Source organism: Nesoenas mayeri, assembly GCF_963082525.1.
Source record: "Nesoenas mayeri genome assembly, chromosome: 1".
Taxonomy (NCBI): Eukaryota; Metazoa; Chordata; class Aves; order Columbiformes; family Columbidae; genus Nesoenas; species Nesoenas mayeri.
Genome location: NC_137541.1, coordinates 59,357,635 through 59,373,597, shown reverse-complemented (window position 1 = coordinate 59,373,597; position 15,963 = coordinate 59,357,635). Strand labels below are relative to the sequence as shown.

At 39.4% G+C, this 15,963-nt stretch overlaps 1 protein-coding gene across 1 annotated transcript in view; it reads left to right on the top strand.

Moving 5' to 3' along the window:
• Positions 1 to 7,478: 7,478 nt before the first annotated feature.
• The window catches only part of WASHC4 (WASH complex subunit 4), a gene marked incomplete at its 5' end in the record, with an annotated part of 39,743 nt that continues 31,258 nt past the window's right edge, over positions 7,479 to 15,963 (top strand). The window contains 6 exons of the mRNA XM_080363712.1: positions 7,479 to 7,539; positions 11,500 to 11,639; positions 12,675 to 12,728; positions 12,848 to 12,913; positions 13,083 to 13,128; positions 15,464 to 15,531. Of these exons, the coding sequence (XP_080219838.1) occupies positions 7,479 to 7,539; positions 11,500 to 11,639; positions 12,675 to 12,728; positions 12,848 to 12,913; positions 13,083 to 13,128; positions 15,464 to 15,531 (435 nt within the window). The remainder of the gene's footprint in view (positions 7,540 to 11,499; positions 11,640 to 12,674; positions 12,729 to 12,847; positions 12,914 to 13,082; positions 13,129 to 15,463; positions 15,532 to 15,963) is intronic.

Genomic DNA, 15,963 nt, shown 5'->3' with positions numbered 1-15,963 from the left:
AATAAAAACTTTTTAACTAAAATAAAACACTGGGCTTCCCTTTTGCAATTAAAATTCAAAAAAGAAAATCACTAGTCAGTTCCTATAATTCCCTCTCTATGTGGTGAAAAACCTAGGGGAGTACTTGGCCCACTTCAGTGAAGATTCTTCTTATGATGACTTTGTTTGTTGTATGAGTTGATTTATTAGACTATGGAATAGTCAACTGAATGAATTAGTGCATTTATTTGCCCTGGGACATTAAAAACTAAACTAGTAGAATTCATCAAAAAGTCCCACTAACAAGGAGGAAAAACATGTTTATACAAGTGGTTCCTTCTCTATTATCTGTGGTACTATGGGTTTAAAGAGAATGGTGTGCAGTAATACCAGATTTTCACTAACCAAGCTAAAAGACTTCGCTTTCTGACTTATTTTTAAAATAGTACATATTCTGTTGTTACTGGCTACTTCTATGGGTATGTCGCCTCATATCTTCTGTCTCACATAAAATCTACACAGTTTCACTGTTAAAACTGTTTCTTTAAAATACTCTCACTTTAAACTGTACAATAAAAACATTCAAAGTCTTAATCCTGTTGGACTAAAATGCATAATTTAACTACTACAGGCACTGTTGGTCTGAAATGCCTGTCATTAATCTTCTTTTTGAATTAGCAATTTCTTTAAGAAAGATTAATAACTCCACAGTTTGATAGGTCATGTTGTAGCAATACAGGGAACTATACACGCACATGCACAAGTCACACAACTGATCAAAACCACTGTGTGCTCAAATCAAAAATATAGACATCTAGGCCTTAGTAAGGGAACTATTTCACTACCTCAGACAGCAGGATGAATTAGTGTTATGTGTAGCCTTCCTATGACTTGATGGAAGTTGCACAAACTCCATACAATACAGTGCAAACAACTGCTTCTGTAAAAACTGGCATCAGAATGGTCCTATACTTCAAAGTTTGGAGCTGAATTCAAGCATTGCTGAAGTTCCTCAAACTCCAAATCCTTGTTCATGATCCAAAATGCTCTCCAAGTAGAGCACCACATACTTGGCTTTTAACCATTGGCACATAGGCTTATGGCAAAATACTTGTTTTCCCTGGGTAAGCAATTTGTAATGACTTCTGGCTCTATTCATTACACATACACAAGACAGACAATACAACAATGCATGTGTAAAGCACCAGGTTTTTAATTAATTGGCGCACCTTCATCTACAAACAACTCCAAACCTATTGAGACAATAATATATCTCCATTTACTTCACAGACTACTAAAATGTCAGGTGACAAAAGGGAAAAGTCATAAGAGAAGGTGTCTGTTGTCAACAGAATCACAGTATAAAGAAAAGCTGGGGAATAAGAGCTGGGCTTTACTTTAGGTTTCATAGTAATGAGAGGGACAGTGAGATGAACTGGGACAAGGGTGTGCTAAATCACATGCAAGGATGGTATCTGCGTACTGTCAGCATCTTCCTCATGATCAGAGTGATGAACTCATATGCATGGGTTTTAAGAACCACTTAATAAATTGGCTATTTAGAATTTCAAGGATCAGCGTCAACATTTACAGCCAATTCAAACCACGTTTTCCATCATCCAGAAAATGATTATGTTGACCTCTCTGAGAATGAGCAAATAGGTTTTGTGTGACATAGTAAACTCCAACATCAGTGTTAAATATTGTAATGGTTACAATACACTCCTCTGGCCTTTATGTTGTTTGGAAAAAGTGACGCAAAGTCCCCACTGCTTTCTGCATTCCAGTCAGAAAAGTAGCTTGCAAATTATCAAAGTTTCCTGGTTATCTGGGTAGAAATCCTTTGTCCAGTGGTATCAGTGTAAATTTATGCAATTGGTTTGAAGCACATTTTATACATTAAGTTTCCTCTCCTGATTTTTATTTCCAGTTCTGCTCCTTGTTTCTTAAAGCCAAAGCTTAGATTTAAAAATAACCTTCAGCTACCCATAGTAAGCTTTCCAGCATGGGCTTCCCCCTTTCTGTTTCCTGATTTTCCAGAGATGCACGTCAGCAAGTTGCAAAACCAGATAGGGGCATAGGTATATAATATAAAAACTACTCAGAAGCTAAACATGCTTGTTCAATAGCATGCTCACCAAACAAAATGTGTCTGTATGGGCAGAAATGTCCAGAACAAATGTAAAACCTAATCCAGTTTAACATTATAAATCTTTGTTGATTTCTGTAAAGCGGAAGTCACATAGTGTCTTTGAAGATATCATCCAGACTTGGCAAGATGATTAGGGAAGGTTGTGTTCCACAGTATGCCGAGTACGTGCACATACTAAAGTGCTTGGGAAACTGCTCAGAATCTTCCAGGATTTGCTTTCTTTTGAAAATCATGCCCTGGGATTCACTAATCAACTACATTTTTTCATTGAAAATCAGCCTTGATGGGGCTTTTCATGATTAATTAAGATTTGGTCATAGTTCAGACTCAGATTCCTCAGGATTACTTTAGAGTTCACCCAGTTTTAAAGACTGAGTAATTAAAAAAAAAATAAAGTATGGCTTTGTACTTGTTATTCCCTAACCATGTTAATTGCATGACAAGTTTCAACTCAAACTTTATACAACAGAAACATTTCATGGTTTTCCACTTGATGAAGCAAGATTTAATGGGAAAGTTATTTCTCATTTTCTCTCTGTAACATTTATATTTAAAACTTGCTTTTCTTATTTTTCCCCCCCGTGTCTTCATTTCAGACCAGATACACACCTGATAGTGAGGCTTTCACAATCTACTGAACTGGATTTTCTGCCATCTAGACAACCATTTAAAACCTTATGTTTGACATTTCTTTTTTCCAGAGGAACCAAAAGGAGGCATATGTTTGATGAGGAAAGGGAATTACTTCACCAGTTTGACCAGTAGAAAGAATTATCATATGTAGATGCTTTACTCATATGCATAAATGGAAGTCTCTCAAATTCCATACAATAGAATAGAAACTACATCTGGAAAAGTCAGCATTATCTTTGTGGAACAGAGTTGCAAAGAGGAAATCTCAGATAGTAAGTCCTTTCTGGGAATCATGCCACAAAATCTTTAAACAAGAACTTTATTTTATTTAAAATATTCAGAGAGCTGAGCATTAAATGTTCCACAGACAAGGAATGTATAGCACAGTTGGCTTTCTGCAGATTCAGCAAGCCAAATTCTTTCTCCCATAAGTAACCATAATTCTATCAATCTTGGTGGAGCTTTGCCTGTGTACACAAGATGCTATTTTTGCTCTACATGCTTTTCACCATTTTTTTCTATAAAACAGTTCCTGTTTGAACGTTACATTAAAGTTTTCACTAAGATTTCAAATATCATAAAAATACTGTTTAAAAATAGCAAGTAACTGTATTGTCCAAAGTTGAATTATATTTCCAAGGAAATATCATTTCAAAGGAAAAAAAATCTTTAATACCTCATGGAATCAAACCCCTGCTGATTTATGAACCCATAGATACCTAGCCACTTCACTTCATAAATGAAACAGTCACAGTACCATATTAATTCTACTGCATTTTGGACTTTATTCTCTCACCTGCCCATTTCAGTACTCAAGTGTAACAGGCTATTTCAGCTGGAACATATTTATTTCACATTTCATTCAGTTCGAGTGGAAGTCCAATATACAATTTTACTTTGATTATCATTTTGGTCTGGTCAAAATAAATTCTTGTTTTCTCAACTATGGCTGTGTTCAGTAATACTCAGTTTACCAAAAATCACTGCATTAAGCAAAGTCTAAAGACTTTTCTGACTACTGTATTATCTGAAGATACTAAGAGATATTGGAGCAATTTTAGTAACTTCCTATGAGCTTGTACCAAATAAAAGCTTCCTGGTACAAATGGAAAACATGAATGTCACCTGACTTTCAGAAATGGTGCTTATAAAATGTCAACAATTTCACATGAGCAAACATCATCAAGCCATTAACTGACAACGAACTTACCAATCAAAGCTGAGCTAGACTTGCTGTCACTAAAACAGTCATCTTCAAGATAAAAGTCTAAATCAGAGTTTCAGGGGAAACAAATTCTAGCAGCATCTAGAATTGACCTAAATAACTTGAGTGTAAGCAACAAAGCACTGCCACCTAGTGAGCCAAAGGAAAACCCAATAGTAAGTCATTTAATTTAATCATGAACGGCAGCATAAAATTTAACTGTTGCTATTACTTGTCTAATCGTGACTTTTTCAGCTACAGAGCCTCCTGCTCTTTTTTATTTTCTTAAAAAAAACCAAAACAAAACAAAAAACAAAACAACACCAAAACCCAAACTCACGCCATTTCAATACATTTAAAAAATTATATTTTTCTTTTTCCATATTCAAAATAAGGGTTGCATCAGCTTATGCTGTGGGGATCACAGTGCACTCTTTGGTGTGGCCACTGCATAGACCAACTGGTTTGGTTACCTTTGCACTCAGTTTTGATGATCTCAGAACCTTGCAATACAACCTTAAAGTATTTTACTCTTTATAAATTCAGTTCAGATGTGGGGAAGGAAGGGCCCTACTGAGTGCCAGTTCTTCAAGTTTCACTCTTGTACCATCCTGCAGAATTCAAGGACACATTTTTCTGAGACAGATAACAAAAAGCCTCATGACTACTTTTTAAGACATCTGAAAGCTTCTGTTTATGTGCAGTTTTCCATAGCTGAAAGAAACTGTATTTGTTTCAAATAAAGCATTTGTGGTTTGTAGAGAAAAGTTTTCTATTATTTTGTTTTTCAAAACTGGAAGACATGCCTTGGCTTTGAATATATGTATAGCAACTCTATTGAGTTCATTGAAAGCTGCATCTGCATGGCTGTATACAGAATGTGATCCTTAAATACCAGCACAAATTGTGGTTTCATTTTGTGTGATACTTAACATCTCCTTAGAGATACTTGTGCTCACTACCAGCTGTCAACTTCCTGCACAATTAAACTTTCAGGGACTTAAACCCCCTAACAGAAACATTTTAAGTTTCAAACAAGCCTGTTATTCTGGGTTCAGCTGGGATAGAGTTAATTTTCATGGGAAGCTGTGAGGGGACACAGCCAGGACAGTTGACCCAAATTAGCCAAAGGGATATTCCATACCATATGATGGTCATGTTCAGTACATGAACTGGGGGAGTTGGCAGGGAGGAGGGAGGTGTTGCTGCTCAGAAGCATGTTGGGCACTGGTTTTCAGGTGGCGAGTGATTGCATTGTGTATCTCTTCTTTTGTTGTTCTGTTAAACTGTTTTATCCCAACCCCTGAGTTTTACCTTTTTTTTTGCTGATTGTCCTCCCCATTCCACCATTGGGGGAGGGAGAGGAGTGAGCAAGTAGCTGTGTGATACTTGGTTGCCAGCTGGGGCTAAAGCACACCACCAATGAGTGGTGTTTTTACATTATGCATGGTGTATTTACATTATTATTATTTGACATTTACCAAAGCAGAGTTCTCTCTCTTTAAATATACATATATATATATATATATTCCAAACATTGTTTATTCAATTTAATACAAAACTAAATTTGATCTCTTCTTTCCCAGACCCAGGTTGGCCTCTTTGAATGCTCTCTGAATAGATAAAAACTCATCAACAGTAAACCTGCCAGCCATATCTTTCTTCCCTAGAAACTTTAAAAATCAGTATCTTCCAAAGGACGGATTCATTTTAATCAGAAAACAATTATAGTAGGTACTATTTTCCGATCTGCTGCATTACAGAGTTAGCTTTTATGGATGATCCTGCACTTACTGATACATCTCTCATTGGAGCTGCTATTTTTGTTGCTCTTTCCCCACTGAAATTGCTGATGCTTCTGGTGACACTGCGTTGGAAGCCACTTCCTTTTCTGCTGATGCTATGGATTCTGCTAAGGTAATGTAATTCCTCTGGTCAGTGTTAAAGGTCCTGAATGGCTATTTATCATGCTACCCATATAACTTCTATTTTTATTCTCTGATATTACACCCACCAGAGCCCTGAAGAAAAAAACAAAACAAAACAAAAACAGTGACTGACAACATGCAGGTAAGTACCTCATGGCTCTGTGTGACAACAAGTGAGAGTGAGATGATTATATGACACTATTGCAGCAGTCACACATCTGTCTCATACCCCGTGCAGCTGCCTCTGAGCTCCAGATGCTCCCTCAGAGCTGGGATATTTCTGCTGCTTCCTTCCTCCTGCATCAGCAAAGTGAAAAGCTGGCAAGAGAAACATGACAGGACATATTAATATCACACTATGGAATTTACCCAGCAGTTTTCCCTCTTCTCAGTGTGGCAGAGGTGTGGGATCGGTGTGAGAGGGACTCAGGCTGGGGCCCTGTACACCAGGGGAAAAGCAGAGAAGCTCCCAAAGCCTCTGTACCTCAGGGGTTGGACTGGCAGCTCACAGATGCAGGGGAGGCAGAGGAAAGAGTGGGGAGAGAGGACTCCCCTACCTCACTGCACCTCTGAGGTGCAGCTGCCCACTCTGCAGTAGCTGGAACTGCCTCAGACATGGCAGAAACCAAAGCAGCTGAAGTTTTATATAAGCTCAACACCACAAGGATACCTCAGTCTCTTTCCTGCCTTGGTTATCTCAGTTGATATCTAGTGCCTTAATTCCATGACCATTTCACAGCAAAACACAAAGTTTGTATCTGTTATTCTTTGATGGATGCTACACCTTTTCTTATGCAGCCAGGATAAAGATATTCGCTAGCTAAGACCAAAGGCAACCTTTGACATTTCGGAGTTAACAGATGAAAGTAGCAACATCTTGTGGTGGGACCAAAGGGTAATGGTTTTAAACTAAAGGAGGGAAGATTCACGCCAGACATGAGGAAGAAATTTTTTACACTGAGGGTGGTGAAACACTGGCCCAGGTTGCCCAGAGAGGTGGTAGATGCCCCATCCCTGGAGACATTCAAGGCCAGGCTGGACAGGGCTCTGAGCAACCTGATCTAGTTGAAGATGTCCCTGCTCATGGCAGGGGGTTGGACTGGATGACCTTTGAAGATCCCTTCCAACTCAAACTATTCTATGATTCTAACCCCGGCAGCAGGTGGTGGCCGCCAGGCTCTCCTCCCGCACCCCGAGGCCGAAGCACACTGCCTGCCTCGCCCCCCGCTCTCCCTCTGCTTTACTCCCCCTGACCTTCGCCGTGGGGCGAGCGCTTGGCGGCACCGGCCCCCGAGAACCGGCCCGCCGAGCCGCGAGGGAGCCAACGGCCGGGGCGCGCGCACGGCACGGGGCGAGGCGCCCGGCATCGCCTCGCGGGCGCCCGCGGCGGGAAGGTGGGAGGGTAGCGGTGTGCAAGCGCCGTCCTCGCGGGGGCGCTGCCGCCCGCCCCGCCTGCTCCCGGCGTCCAAGCGCCCCCCGCCGCCTCCATTTCCCAGAGTGCGGCGCGGGGAGCGGGGCAGGAAGTCTCGTGCGCGTGAGTCAGGGGTGGCGGGGGCGGCGCTGGCGCTGCGGGGCGCGGGCCATGGCGCTGGAGACCCTCTCCCCGGACTGGGAGTTCGGCCGCCTGGACGACGGCTCGCAGAGTGAGCGCGCGCTGGAGGGCGGGGCGGGGCGGGGCGGGAGGGGCCAGCACGAGGCCAGTAACCGCCACAGAGTTGGGGGAGGCGCGGGCTGAGGGAACCCCAGTCCCACCCCGGCCCCATCCCGGTCCCCTCCCGGACCCTTCCTGGCCCCTTCCTGGCCCCGCTCGCCTCTGCACCCCTGCTGGGAGCGGCAGGGAGGGAGGCGGAGAGGAGGAAGCGGTCGTGGGAGCTGAGCCAGGTCGCCCTCCCCAGCTTCCCTGACAGCCCCTGTCCTGTGAGGGGAGCCGGGCGCTCGCCGCGCCCCTTCCCCGGGCCAGAGCTGCGCCTCCTCCAGTCAGGCCTGCGGGGCGGCCTGTCGCGGTGACCTTTTTTTCCTACCGCCACCTTCTCCGTAGTTACCGGAGGTTGTCTGGGTTGGGAGAGTGGCTATTCCAGCCCTTCAGCCTTTACTCCCCTTCAGGGAGTCGTCCCCGGTGCCCCGGAGTGGCAGGGAGGGCACCGGCCGGCTTGCGGGACTTTGTGTTCTCGCACGGACCGGGCAGGAGGAAGCGGTGCCTGCCGCGGGGATGGTGTTTCTTTCCTGCCCGATCGTTTCTTGTGGCTCACAATTTTGGGGCAGTTACTTCGTCAATTCGCCAGAGAAGTCATACCGATATAAGTTAGTTGTATGCAGCTTCCGTTGGTAAAGGCTTTCTGGCGTGGAGTTAGGCGGTCACTTGCAGTTTCACCTTAAAAAAAAGAAAAAAAAGAAAGACCTTGTGATGCTGAAGTCTTTGACAGTGTGTTTGCATGGTTATCAACATCCACGTTTTTCCTCGGCTTGTGGAGGTGACCTACTTTCTAAGCAGGGAACACACATGGTTGTCACACTGTAATAAACACTGGAAATCAAACTGTGCCAAATTAATTACGCCAGGTGTTGCTGTGAAAATATGTCAGTCATAGACTGACTGTTTCACGTATCATGTTGTACCAAGAGATGATACTGTTTATGCCATACTGATTTAATCTGGATTTCAGTGAAAACTGAAGCTGTCCTCAGCTGAGGTTTTTACTAGTTCTCTAGCTGCGGAATGGAAAAGGCGGCTTTTACTCAAGATGTCACATCTCCACTAGTTTGACCATGACATTAAGTGCAGTTGTGAGAACTTTATGTGACATAATACGCTCTATTACCACCATCTTGATGGTGAACAAACAGCCTGATCTTTCTTTGAGAACAGTATGCAATGTTCTTCTAGGGAATGCTAAAGAAAAATCCTGTGACTTTAAAAAATTCTTGTTGTTGCTGTTGTCTACTTTCACTTTATACCTGTGTCACTAGCCTTTAGCATTTATAATGTTCTCAGCTGAGGAGACAAGATACTAAGTAAGTCCAGTGTGTTTCATTTCTATTGTAGATATTTACAGACATAGCAGTTGCAAATCCTGCTGTGGCAATAAGTCTGCTGAATATTGATATTACTGATTTTATGGAAGAGGATAAGATGAAGATGGGGATCTCTGCTGCTGTGTAGATGTGTCACAATGTTCTAATTGTAATGCTTTCATTTTATCATCTGAGGAGAAACTAAACCAAATTTTATTGTAAACAAATTATACCTTATGAAGTATATCTGCTCCTTAGAAGAAGAAGATATCTGCTTTTTGTGATTTCTTTTTCTCCTCATGAGCCAGTTTATTCAGGAAAAATTTTCTGCATTTTATAAAGTTTCCCCCATCCCCAAGTCATTTTTTATCAGTTCAGCCTTGTGTATCTCTGGCTGGCTAATAGCTTTCACTCTCTTGTCTCTCTAAAATAGTCTCTTATTTTATATAGGATCAGTACAAGGTGGCAAATTGATAGCTATCAATACTTAAGTGTTTGTAGATATTTAATATCAGTTAGGTTAAGCTATAGCATTGTTCAAATTCATCATTTGGCTGCTGTAAAAGTGACACTTTGTGGGTCTCTGTCAAAGCTCTGTTGTGAGATTTTTGTTTGAGAAATGCTACCTATTTTATAGGGAATTGATTTGAACAGCAGTGCCAGTTTCCTACTCTTGTATGACTTGGAAGCTTTTTCTGTTCTTCCTGTAGAGCCACCTCAGCTCTTAATTTGTCTTTTGTTAAAGGGAGAAGACGGGCTTGGAGGAATACCACAGCATGCCTCTATAATAATGTCTCATACTCCAGATTTTCTAGCTGCTAAGTACTGAAGCTGACATGATGGCTGTTTAAACTCTGTTCTGCATCCATCAGTATTTCACTGGTTTTCTGCAGCAGAGTTTCAGGTTCCTTCCAGTGCATCTTTTGGAAAGATGAGATGAATTTGATGCAATAGAATAGTATGATGATACAACTCCAGGGCTGCACATCAATGTCTGAAGTGCATACTGCTGATGGAGAGTTTTTTGTTCCCTTGCTTCTTATCCATTTGCATGAAATTGGGTCTTCTTATTTTGACAGTGCCTGTGCACTGTGTAGGCTGCACATACAGGTAGAAGCCAATGGCAGTAATGCCGAAATTACCATGGGAGGTTTTACTGTGCTCCTTGGGTAGGCTTTGCACTCCACATGCCCTTATGGTTGGCATTACTGCTAGCTTCAAAGTAGTAGCTTAGAATTAGTTCAGGACTTCAGTGTTCCCATTTCTCCATCTCAGTCTCAACTTTCCTGTGCATAGTCCTTCTCATATTTTCCTTATTAATTAGTTCTTATTTATTCTTCCCCTTATGCCTAGTGAAGTGTCTCAGTCAAATGTTTTCTCTCTCCAAAATATGTGTAAGTGATAATGGATTCAGCACTGTTCTTCCACTGAAGCAGCCATCAGCTACTATTTGGCTCAGTTATTGGCGTCATGAATAAGAGATTAAACATGTAGAATAAAAAAAAAATCTAAGTTTTTTAACTTTCCAGAGCAGCCTACTTGCTGAAATGTGCAAAGAGCACATAAAGAGACATGTAAGGGTTGCCTTCTTGTTTAGGAAAAGTTCAATTGCTCAGCTGACTTAGGTTCTCCAGCTTGTTTAGATAATCCTCTTTTCAACAAATAGCAGAAGATCACTAGCTGTTACATTTGTTTTCTGATTGTGGGGAAGACACCGTAGTCTTCCATGAAAAAGGATTGTACTTCCTTACTGGGCATAGAAGCCTTGAGCTGTAATCATTCACTCTGTAGTTCAGATCATGCAACTAAGTCAGTAATTGCATATAATTGAGGAAGCGGGGGAAGTGTCTCCATGTGGGAAGAAAAAAGATCAGGATAGAGTGAATGAGACTTTTGTGGGCTTACTTTGCTAATGAGTGCCACTATTCTTGATACTTGACCAGCTGAGTGTTACCTTTTGAACATAATAACCTAGTCGCACTTAACAGTAGCAGGACAGCTATGCAATTCAGTGTCCAGGTGCTAAGCAGAAGGGAAGTTCTGCTTGAAGATGGTGAATTTGTAAGTGTGGGAAATGATTAAAAGCCATAAACTTACTGTGTAATTCCCAAATAACTTACTGAGAGGTAGCAGGTAGAGAGTAGAAGGAGGATTGCTATTAATACAACTGCTACTCAGGCTGAAATTATTAGACCCATTGCCTCAAATTCTAATGTAATTGCCAATGTACTATTTCAGCTGATGGGTAGGATCATCTGCAGTGTTATGATTTCTACAGTCATTTATTTGCTTAGCATCTTGATGTGATTGTTAGGTTTGTTAAGATGTTAGTTTGAAAATAGATGTCATTTTAGAATAGAATTTTCCGCAAACTTCTTAGGTGTTTGATATTCTTCAAGTAGTATTTGGATTTCTTCTAACGTGACTCTGAGTATTAAAGATGTGGTTGTATTAACAAAAAAAGCTGCAGCAAAATGAGATATACAGTACTACAGGCTAAACAGCATCAGATAAAATATTGTTTATAAAATTTTTGATATCACAGTTTACTGAACAGTCTATAAAACTCTACAAATGTTATCAATTCTCAGAAATTCATGCTGAAGTGCAGTTGAAGAATTATGGAAAATTTCTTGAGGAATATGCGTCTCAGCTGAAGAGAATTGAAGATGCTTTGGATGACTCTGTTGGAGATGTTTGGGACTTCAGTCTTGATCCCATTGCATTAAAGGTCTTGATGTATTATGAATTGCATCTGCTATTTTCCTAGTTCCTCCTTCCCTTCCAAACCTGAGAAGTAAAAGCTTGATGCATTTGTGCTCTTAAAATTTTGACTTCTGTGTTTGAGAAACCTATCCCATACTAATTTAATTATCAAATAATTAATAAATTGGTGTATATTATAAGATAAGATGTTTTCATATTATTCTAGTCTTTTGGATACTAGTGAAAGTTAGATGAATTTATAGTTCTTCATGTGTTGGGAAAGCTAATTCCAGCAAACTTCTTTCCTGTGGGTGTTGATGCTTTTTATCTGGCTATTGGGCTTCCAGAAGCCCAATAGTTGTATAACTGCAGACTAAACTGTGTATGTACTTATAGTTGTGTTTTGACTTAATGGCCTTTGTACAGTATTTTTTCCCGAGGTGGTTATTGCCTTGGTCATAAGTTCTCTCTCCTCTCTGGAGCATTATATTTTTTTCTCTTTGCTGAATTCGCAAACTTGTTGGTGCTGAAGATGCACTCTCAAGTAATCATCTGTCTGAATAATTTGAATAAATTATGTGTAGGGCCTGCACAGTGCTGGATGTGTATGAACTAGTCAATATCATGGCTGACTTGAGTACCAATTGTCAGTGCTTGCGTACAGATATACACTACACATCCTGTTTCCTGCATTTGGGATTCTTAATCCATGTTCTAGGTTTCCCAAGCATTTTTTTCGACATACACCAGAGTGACCATGCTTTTGTTTTCCAAGTTTTCTAAGTAAATTCTAGTAAATGCTATACAGTATAGCTAGTTATTTGCCTTTCAGCATAGAGTGAAAGGAAAGTTAATTGCATGTAAATATGAAGAGCAAAGGTTCCCTGCAGGGTAGGTTGCCAATAATGTGCAATTATTGCTCTCTTATTACGGATCTTGTATGAGATTAAACTGAAAAAAAATTACTTACCTAGTTGAATAAATGTATTTTTGACCAATATTTTCTAAAGTTGTTTGTTCATTCTTTTTGTGGTTTTTGGTTGTTTATTTTTAATTTTAGCTTTTGCCATATGAACAGTCCTCCCTACTGGAGCTCATAAAGACAGAAAACAAGGTAAATGCTTTATGCTTAAAAGAAAAAAAAAAAAGAAAAAAAAAAAGTTATTCTAGCTAAAACTAAGCTCTTTAAATGTGAATCTTTTTGTAATGTCTGTTTTTCTGCTTCGAGTCTAGGTTCTAAATAAAGTAATAACTGTGTATGCTGCCCTTTGCTGTGAAATAAAGAAATTAAAATATGAGGTAAATTCATCTGCCTTTTATTACTGTGTATAAAAAAGTTTGCATATTGTCAAGCTGATATATAAATTATTCTTTAGCAGTAAAGAAACAAGATATATCTAAATAATTTTTATAGCATGATTACATATAGTCTATCTATTAAAAAACAAATTTCTGCTTTTGTTTTTAGGCAGAAACTAAATTTTATAATGGTCTCTTGTTTTACGGAGAAGGAGGTAAGTAGCTCCCTTTGCTGTAAAAGTTTGTAGTTTAATGTTATTACTTCAGATTATGTTAAATGCTGTGGTAAGTGTAATTTTATAATATGGGTACGTGCTTTCTCTATATCTTTGACTGGCAAACACCAAATAATGGACTTTGAGGTTATAGGGAAATATGTTAGCATCTTGTATCTGTCCTGAGTTAGCCTAAGATAACAATAAAATTTATCTGTTACATCAACGGGAAGTTTTGTTGCAGTCTTATTAACATGAAAAGTGGGGAGTATGGGCTGTTCAAGTTATGTTTAATGTATAACGTATTAAAAACCTGAGCTTATATTGTAGCAGCTGTTTTTCAAAGTATAGCACTGAAAACTTGTTTTTCACAGATAAACACACCCTAAAGCAACTTATTTCCAACTGGGACTAGATTTTACATGGGTTGTAGTGAAACAATGAATCTGTAATTTGATTGTAAGAAAACAATGAAACCATTAGTAAATAACTTGGACCAAGTCCTGCCTAGTTCAATGATGCAATGATAGTTGTTCCAAGAGAAGCTGCAGTGTGTTAATGTCATCTGCCTTTCAGGTGCAGGTAATAATACTCGTACTACTGTTTATAACACAGAGGCACAAGTGCTTGTAAGTCAATTCAGTTGACAAATCATGAGACTCTGCTTTAGGTGAAAGCTGCTTTTTGTCTTGGAATTAAACTGATGGCTCCTCTGAAGGGTTGGTCTTAAGCTTCTGCGTTAACAGATGATAGTCTAGGAATAAACACAGGTCTTGGTCCTGAGGACTGAATATATTAATGAGGTGGTTTAGAGACATGTCACCTAACTTTGTTTTCTACCTCAGAAATTTGAGAGAAACGGAAGGCCCTCTCAGAGCCTGTTGTAAAAGGGCTTTTTTTACAGCTTTTCAGGAGCCTTGCCTGTGACAGAAGTATTGAGGACTATGAAATCTTTGAGATAGTGCTATATAAGATGACTGTTGTGGTTCAGTTAAGGAATATGAAAATGTGTTTTCTGTTGTCCTTTTTTTTTTTTTTTTTTTCTTAGCAGATTCTCACTTCCTATCAGACATGGCTTTAAATATCTTAAAAGAAAGTGCAGTGCTGCCCAAATGATATTAGAGGATCCCTCAAATCTTCCTCCATATCTCTAGCACAAAAAAGTCAGACTTGCAGATTAACATCAGCAGTTTGTTCCTGATAGATGTGCTGCAGGAAGTGCTTGAGAAAATTGCATGAACTGACAGGTCAGCCTTCTGTAGGTTAGGTAAGGGTGCAGAAATTATCTTCTCTACTTCCATATTCCTCCTTGTAGTAACTGCTTTGATAACAGAAAGCTGGTTTACTTAGAACACCTGCCAAAGTTACTGGCTCAAGGATGGGTGAAATTCAAACAAATACTGTGTTGGCCTTTTCCTTCTGTATAAAGAAACTTCTTTTTTTTCCGTTTTGCCCTTGAAGTGGCTAAGGCTAGTCAAGGTCTTTAGTTAGTTGTATAGGGGTTTTTTTGGGACATGCACTAAACAGAGTAAAGGTTACATAAAATGTTCAAAGGGGAAGCATGCGGTGTTTAAAATCTTGTCCCAGAGCTCCATGTTACGAGAGTAAGAAGACTACTTTAGTCTCTGGTGGCTGTTGTAAAATAACATATTTTGCGAAGGGATGAGACCTGCATTTTTTACATAGGTAAACTTGCAGTTGTGAGCCATTTTTGCTCAGAGTGGCCCAGTAGAAAAATGTGAAGTCTAGAGCATGAATCTGTTATCTCATTAAAAAGACTGTGTTTTGTCAGGTAGAGTTAAAATTGCTCCAGCTGACTGAAACAATTTGGCATTGGTGATGTAATTACTTTATTTCACAATGTCCTTTCTCATACAGATAATGCTTTGAAGCTATGGCAATGAGCTGGTTCTTTTGTGCAGGATGATATGTAGAAAAAAACAAGTCAATTTCTTGAGGCAGTTGTGTGCTACACAACTTTTTCTTCTGATATAGTATATTATTTCAGTACATAACTACCAGTGGATGTTCCTTGCAAAATATATATGCCTTTAAAGAATTACATTTTGTATTACTTATTTTCTTTCAGATGATGGAGGCTTTTTTCTTGCTTTGTGTCTAACTTATAAACAATGTAAATTTTAATGAGAAAGAACCTTCTAAAATAAGTCTAGCTTAGGAAAGCAAAATTAAAAGGTTTTTAAGGCTCCATCAGTATGTTTATAATAAGGTGCTCGCTTGTATGGCAAACCAGTATCTGTCACTAGGCTTCAATGTTAATTTAACAGGTCTAACATAGGCTTTTGAAAGGAGTGACAAATGTTTGTTTCTCAAGCCACAGATTCCAGCATGGTGGAGGGAGATTGCCAAATACAGATGGGAAGATTTGTTTCTTTCTTGCAGGTAGAGTATGTTTTGATTTTTTTTTTATGTGTTTTTTTTCAGCAATTAACATAAGTTACTTGCAAAGTGGATATAGCAGTCTGCAGTATTCTGCTTGCATCTTGCTGAAAGGCATTGCAGCTGTTTGATACATTACTATGTTTTGTCTGCAGATTTATCACAACAGCTGATGTATCACACATTGTTTGGAGTTTTTTTAATACTTGTGTAAAACTCTGGCAGTGTAATGAAAGAAAAAATTACAGCTTGTGTAGTCAGTTTTCAAAGAAATTAGAATTTACTTGTGAACATTTCAGTAAGAGCAGATAAATTGAGATTGTTTTATATGATGGTAAAATTAAAGATATCTATTTTAATGGTTTTGATTAGCAAGTTTTAGTTTTCATTCAACACTGGAAATGGATTAATTGTTTATACCTCTTTTTTTTTTAA